Source organism: Lonchura striata, chromosome 2 (genome assembly GCF_046129695.1).
Source record: "Lonchura striata isolate bLonStr1 chromosome 2, bLonStr1.mat, whole genome shotgun sequence".
Taxonomy (NCBI): Eukaryota; Metazoa; Chordata; class Aves; order Passeriformes; family Estrildidae; genus Lonchura; species Lonchura striata.
In genome coordinates this window covers 26,635,265-26,642,980 of record NC_134604.1, presented here as the reverse complement: position 1 = coordinate 26,642,980, position 7,716 = coordinate 26,635,265, and the positions used below count along the sequence as shown (strand labels likewise).

At 44.0% G+C, this 7,716-nt stretch overlaps 1 protein-coding gene across 1 annotated transcript; it reads right to left on the bottom strand.

The window, feature by feature from the left end:
• Positions 1 to 469: 469 nt before the first annotated feature.
• UPK1B (uroplakin 1B) lies at positions 470 to 5,887 on the bottom strand. Its single transcript, XM_021549044.2, has 7 exons — positions 5,819 to 5,887; positions 5,091 to 5,291; positions 3,530 to 3,604; positions 2,710 to 2,820; positions 2,242 to 2,421; positions 1,398 to 1,478; positions 470 to 790 (listed from the first exon to the last, which is right to left on the bottom strand). The coding sequence occupies exons 1-7, from the start codon at positions 5,885 to 5,887 to the stop codon at positions 740 to 742; spliced, it is 768 nt and encodes a 255-aa protein (XP_021404719.1). The 3' UTR covers positions 470 to 739.
• Between the last annotated feature and the right edge of the window lie 1,829 nt (positions 5,888 to 7,716).

The following is a 7,716-nucleotide window of genomic DNA, read 5'->3' as shown; positions in this document are numbered from 1 at the left end:
CAAGTGGAGCTTTTCCTGGCACTTCTGAAGGTAGGGGCACATGCAGTAGTTTCATCAGTGACAGGAGGTAGGCTTCCATATAGGCAGCATATTGCTGAGGAGTGAGCTAGCCTTTTATTGGGCTTGACTAGCAACAGACTTTTTACCTTTGACATATTTTTATTGCTGCCACACTTAAAAGCTCAGAGAATTTGCCTTATTCTAAGGCAAGGGTGACAGAGACCAGCAAGAGAAGTTGATAAGTAGAATACATTATATATATATATTCTGCAGTTTTTCCCTTGCAGCATCTGTCCTTACTGGTCACAGGAGGTTACAGTTTTGCTCATATAGCCTTTGCTGAAGCGTTATAATTTAAATTCAAACTAATTTTAGAGAGACATTTTTCTGGACCAAGTGTATATGGACATTTTCTTTTCTGATGTCATCAAAGAACAAAGCAGACCACTTTTTTTTTTTTTTTCTCATCTTATGCTCCAGGATATCTTGCACAGTGAAAGAAGGATTGTGCTTCATCCAGGAGGCATTAAGGCTGCAGAACAAGGGGCAAAGCAGGGACAAGAAGATTCTTTCTTGCAGTCATCAGTTCTTTGTGTCAAGTTTTTGGAGAGGCAAAAGTATATATGGCAGAGGTAGTGGGAAAACTTCAAATCCTCCATGGCCTGAGGAGAATGGAGTGGGAGACAAAAAAACGCAGTTTCACATGGCTCTTCAAGACAGCACTGAGGACACCAGGCCTTCAGTCTTCAATCCCACTCCAGTAGAACATGGTGCCAAGGAGGATGCAGAACTGAAATGACAACACTATTTAGTTTCTCTGCCCCCCATTTCCTCCTCTCCACCCCTCCCCCAGCTTCATTTAGTCCTACTGGTTGGGGAAAGTAAAAGAAATTCTTGAAAAACAAAGCCTGTTCGGGCAGAGGATCTTAAAGTTTTTTATCTGCACAGAAACTACACAATAAAGAAAGAAGATACATGCAGCTATAACTATTTGACTGTATCACTCTGCTCACTGGGGATTATCTGTCATGAAGCTGCTGAACTCTGAGTATTGAATACACTCATACAAAATCTTCGAACTACAAGCTCAATTATCTATCATGATGATCCAATACCCTCCACAAAGAAGCATCTGCAAGTTGTGTTTGCTGTGTTGCATTGTTGAGATGGCAGCAGGTCACAGCAGGCTGGAAACCACCTAGTTCCCCCCCACTGGAAGAATGGAGGGGAGCTTGTAAATGTAGCCCTTAGTGGAGCAGGCTACAGGCAGATTTGTGATGAACGAATGACGATAATCTATGGATGTTTTAAATGCGTCAGTCCTGTCATCCACCTCCACCCAACTGGGTGTGGAATAGCAAGAGAGGAGGAAATAAAGGCAAATATTAAGTACTTACAGTCCAGCAGAGGATGGCAAAGCCAAACCAGGCAACACCCCGGTGTGCTTTCACTGGCCCAGAAATAGCATCATAACAACCCTGAAAGACAACCGGCAATGACTCAGCACCAGCAATGAGCCTGCACTGCAAGGTGACAAATGTATCCACCCCCAAGAGAGACTGAGGTGGCACGGTGGCATGCTCCTCTCCTACTGAAATTTGGGTAGCTCAGTGTCTCAAAAAACCAAGCCAGAGCTACACTGCTTATTGACAACTTGCAGATTTTCTGGCACCAAATACAAAGTAGACCCATCTCAAACAATTCAAGGACAACTTGCTGTGCCATCCACTTGCCAAGTGCACTTAGATAACCAAACACAGTTGACACAGAATTGAACTCCAGAATCAAGAAGTGTCAATAAAATTTGGAAGCTTGAATGCCTTCTAGAAATTCAAGCTAATTCAGAAGCTAATGCTTATGACCCAGCAATCTAGTGAATAGGACACAATGGTCTACTAAAAAGTTCTTCCTTGAGGAGGAGAACTGCTGATTTGCCTACTCATATTGTATCTTTGAGCTAAATTTGATTTAGCTACTGTCCATCTACATGTTAGAGATGTAATTTCTTACCAGTGGCTTGGGAGATTTCTCTCTCCATCAGGAAAGACTTTATCCTAAAAAAAAATCCTGTCCTACGTTCAGCAACATGGCCAGGACTCTACGGGCATTTCTTGTCCTCCAGAAAGCTTTTGAACACCTGTACTTTACAGTGAAGGAGAAAGGCTATTCATGGTTTCTATCCCTTCCAGCAAGGCATTTTGACTGATGTATGCTAACTGGAAAAAGCAGAGATTATCTTACATTGCTTTTATAGTAGCCAGGCACTCCAAGTTTGCAGCCATCAAGGTTGACAGGATCCTCTTTTTCATCCAGCACGCAGCACATCCGTGGCCAGGGGTAGTCGGCGTCGCTGTGCGTGGTGCGGAAAGCAGATGTGTACTCCTGCCAGTCGGAGGGGCCCTTCACCCCACAGCAGTTGTTCTGCAGGGACACAGAAGGGAAGGGTCTTTGTGGGCTCAGGCCACAGCCCTGCACATGTCAGGACAGCAGTTAGGCATTCATCACAGATTTATGGGAGAGATTTTTTGAAGTGCCTGCCTTTGACAGTCTGCCGTCTGATAAACGAGTTAAAGGGGGAGTGTGTCAAAACTTTCTTTAAGGTTCAAGGCAGATGCCATCCTCTTTATTATCCAGCAGCCCTAAGGAGGACTTGAAATTCCAGGCTTGCAGAGCATTTGGTAATTAGTGATGACTTTTCAGAGTTATTACCTGACGCATGAAGTCATTCCATGTCTTTGTGGCCTCATCTCCACTGTTATTGGCTGGATCTGACGGCTCATATCTGTCCAGCATTTGCTTCAGGAAGGACTCTGGAGCGAGCTACAGAAAAAAAACCAAACCAAACAAACAAAAAACCAGAGAAAAATGCAGAAGCTATGTAAATAAGTGGCCACGTAAAGCAAATATAGGGTTATTTGGGGAGGATTTGTTTTCTTGCTGGAGAACAGGAATGCCTTCTGGTTTTACACGAGAATAAAGAGCAGGATTTGAGGAGCAGGAGCAACAAAGATGAAGATCCCAAGCAGACACTACTGGATGTATATCACAAGAGCTGTGCAGAAGCTATGGATTGTATTTGGTATGTTGGCACTAAAGCACCGCAAATAATTTCCCTCCCCACACTATCTCAAATAATCCATGTAATCTTTTCCTCACCAGTAACACTGCCTGGGGCAATGCTGAAGATTTGTCCTCTCTGTGTATGAGAGATTAATCAGCTGGTAGCTGAAAGGCTAAACACTGTATTGATGATTCAACTAACCCTCACTATTATTTACTTAACTACAAGGTGTTAAACATTTTAAAATGTTAAAAATAACAAAACTATGTTTGAAAGAACAAAGTTATTTCTTTGATTAAAATAATGATGTTGGAGTTTTTCCTCTTGGGGTTGTCTTCTGTTCAGCAGTAGGCCTATGAGTTTAACCCTGTATTATCATATTTATTATGCTGAACAGGGTGACTGTGTGCCCTAGAAGTTGTGTTTCCCAGCAAAGTTAAAAAAATGCATGAGAAAAAAAATACTCACTGAGTCTTGCTGAGTCGCTGCTGTGATGCAAGAAGCCATTTCAAATGCAAAAGTGATCAGCATCAGAACGATGTACTGTGGCAGAAAGAGAGCAGAATTGGTCTTTGGAGAAACAGTTCAGCATTTTGTTCAAGATTAAGCTGGAAACCCTGCCTGATGCAAAGGTGGCCAGGCTATTGTATTCCCTCTTACCCAGCCTGAATGTTCTCATAGCCCTTCCCAGTGCTTGTTCCAATTTGCAATCTGCTTTCTTGAAGATGAATGACTGGAATTGTTCTCCATCTCACGGACAAGATTTCATCAGAACCTCATGGCATTAAGACTATCCTGCCTCCACAGAAAATACTTTGTCTTTTCTTTGTTGTGTGTCATTGGCAGCCTATGTTTGTGTAATGTGTCCTCCTTTCACTTCTACTTACCAGCTATCAACTGTTCAGCAGGAAGCTGTTCACTCCTAGCAGGAGAGATTATACTTTGGGGAAAGGGAAGGTGCAGTTTAGGGCATCATTCAGATCCCCGTGATTTTTCATCATCAGATTTCCTGAACATTCCTACATTGTGAGGAAAGATCCTTCATGGAAACAGATTATAAGGGTTACCTCTCAGTGTTTTTCACTCCTTCTTTTCCCTTTCCAGCATAATCCCTTTGATATTTTCCATATTTTCTTTGGAGTTCTCATGTATCTATTCCTCCTTCCACATTTTATAATGTTCTTCTCTGAATTAAAGCATTTTTTTCTATTTAGCCCAGCTTCTGTCCCTTGTACTCTCTCATAAAACCAGAGCCTTGGGTTTCAACCAAGACACCAAAATTCAGAGTTAAGGTAATTCTGTTTCCTCAGCTGTTTGCTGGCATAGTCCCTGGCCCAAGTGTTCAGGTTTCTGAATGCCTCTTGTCTATAAGAGACACCCTGAAATCCCACAGTAATCCACAAAAGAGCTCATTTGAGAGTTTTCATCTCTACCCTTTGTTAATTCAAGCACCTTAAGTTTTGCCACTGCCATACTAAACAAATAAGTAAGACACTTTACAGAGATTTGTCCACATCTTAACATTTTCTTTGGCTTATCCAAAGCTCTGTCCCCACCCCTGTAATTTCTGCCTGCCCTGCTGATGTCTTATGTTCTTCATTGCACCTGTGTTTGGTATCCTGACACTTACTAATGCCTTGTAGAGAAATCATTTTTTATCAGCTCCTAAACTGAATAGGGTATGACAGCTGAAAAGCAGTAAGGGGTGGGGAGAAACAAGGATCTAAACCACATCCCAGATATAGGTCATTGTACAAGTGCTCCTGTATTGCTTCAGGGCAAGGTCAGGGTCAAGCCAGTCAAACCTTCACTGTGGCTATCTCCATTTATTCCCTCAACCTAGTTCAGGTGCTTCTTATGCATGAGTCTTCACAGGAGTCACCACAGCCATGATCAAGAAGAACCTTTGTCTCCTTATCAGTATAAAAGCTGTCTTTGCTCATTGGTTGATTCCCAAGGTGACCAGGGACACTAAAGCAGAGTTTGTTCAGTTTGGCACCAGTAGGAAGGCAAATTTTGCTACACTTACCACCAGCAGCAAGGTCCTGCTGGCCTTAATGACTCCAATGATACCAAGGATAGACAGGACAAAGAGTGCAAGGCCGACAAAGATGCCAATCCAGGCAGCAGCGTAGATGTCACTGTTTTCTGTGACTTTCAGCAGAGAGTAGAGCTCATGGGAGTTAGCCACAACGTAGATACACTCTGCTGTCAGGGCAATGCCACACATCTGAGAAGCACAAGAAACCCATTTGTTCAAGGTTCCTCAAAGAAATAGCAAAGACAGAAACAGGTGTAGACTGCTTTCCTTTAATTCAACTTCCTGCCAAGTGGGAGCTACCCAACTCGCTCTGCCCAGCTCTACAATCTCTTGTATTGGGACTTCACAGAAGAATTGCAGACAAATCTCACCCAGCTTTGATCTGAGAGGTCAGGCCTATGACTTGAGGATGTTAAGAAACAATGAACAGAACCATTCCATCACTATATGGAGGGAGGTGGGTGGAAAAATGTTGGTCTGCTCCTGCTGACAGTTCTAAGGCTTTTCCCCTAGCACCCATCTTGGTATTGTGGATCTGCCCCTGCTGTCCCTTTCCCACCCAATTAATCATCTAGCACAGCTTGTCTTATCCTCTTCTCTCATGCTTTACTGCACCATGTAAGTGTGGACTTCACAAGTGAAGAGGGAGAACTACTGTTTTAAGAAGTGTCATACTGGAAGGAAGCCTCCACCCATACTTGTTCCACTTCACTTACCCCAATGACCACATTCCCAAAGACTAACAGACCCTGCAAGATGTGTACGCAATCATCGCTTTTTGCCATCTTTAATTCTTCATGCAACCTAGAAAACAACAAATACAGTATTCAATTAAATCACCAGTAAAATATGCTTCACTCAGAAACATAAATTATCCATGTGGAGAAGGGTAGACAGAACTTGCCAGCCTGTCTGTACACCTCCCATCCCTTGCTTTATCGTAGTTTCAGAGGAGACCTCCCCAGGTGTTAATCTGCTAACTCAAATTCTCCCTGATACTTGAGCTACAGAAGATTGGGACCATTCTGGGGACAGCTGGTGTCTTCAGCTCCCTTTTGAAGAGGATTTTCATCCTCACAACAGCACTCACAACAACCTCAGCTCATGGTGTGTTATTTCTACCTGGCCAGAAATACTAACTACATCTGGATGGAGAGGGGACAAGTTCAGCACCCTTACCTCGCCTCTATTCCAAAAGAGCCAGTGTTGCTCCAAGGAATGCTATCCTGGGCCATTTTGATCAGCACCACCATGGGAGTGAACTGGCATCCACGGTGCTCTGGCTGTATCCCACACACACCTACAGCACAGGGCTTTGCTACGAGTAGCCTCATCTCCCACCCCTGCTGGGAATGGGAGCTGAGGCCCCCAAGTCAGGTGTGAGGGAGGAAGAGAAGGAGGGAGGGGGCAGCTCACGTTGCAGCTGGCTCATGGGAGCCATGCCAAGTAGCATGGCTACCAAATTCCTGAGAGTGCTATATCCTGCAGTCAGGTGCCCTGCATCAAATTCATCCCCTTCCAGAGACAGCAGTATAAAGGCATCAGTCAGAGGTGTGAGACCTGGAGAAAGAAGCTTGGACACTTCTTTTTTTCTTTCAAAGGGATGGAACACGTGCATGGAGAGGGTAAGGGTTAAAAAACACAACCATGAGCCAACTGTATTTACCAGGTAGTTAAGAAAATAAAAACCAGGAAAGAAAGGCTACAGTGAGCCCAGCTTGAGCAGACAACAGGAAAAACTGCTTGAATGTCCTTCTGCCTGACTACCTGCACTTGTGTCTCTCTTTTGCTGGGGCCACTGACTTTGCAATTCTTCAAGGAAGTTTCTGGGAAATATGAGCAGATAAAGCTGTCAGTGAAGGGGAGCTTTCTGAGGAACAGAGCACTGTGAGACCTCTCTAAAAATGCCACCTCCTGCCTCCTCAGCAGCTGCCCTTTTTGGGGTATGCAGGACTTCCAACGGTGACAGATGAGAACCAAGCACTTCCTAGCACTCTTTCTGCAGTGGTTTGAGGGTTAGGCATGCAGACATCTCCAGTGCTTGCACCATTATATCGGCAGTGCCTAAGCATTTCTGTGTGATAGCATGTGTAGGAATTTTTAAATAATATGTCACCATTACTTTTAAGTTGAGAAGACTTTTTAGTCCCAGACAGGTGTTTGGAGGCCAGACCCAGTATACATGAAACTGTATGGCTCTGTATTTGAAAATGGCAGGCTCATGAAGTCAACCTGGATCTCTGTCCCTGCCAAACTTCCTGACAAGCCAGGCTGTCCAGGTCAAATCTGAGTCTGAGCAATGTTCAGCCATGTGTTCTATAACACAACACTGTAGAATCTGACAAACCTAAGACAAATCCTGGTCTCCCACGTATCTGAGAGGTGGAGAGACTACTGCCTGGCTCATGGACCTGTGTGCTGCAAAGTTCAGAGATGTTAAAAAACCCTTTAGTTGTGGCCATCTAAGGGACATCACAAGTCAGGTAGCTGTTCAAAAAGCAAAGAACTCTTTCCTGCTTGAACACAAGTACTTGAACTCTGAGCGTACATGGAAAAGTGGGTCTGCTCCAGTTGCAGTGTATAAAGCAAGGTTGAGTGTGTTACCCTGTCCAGT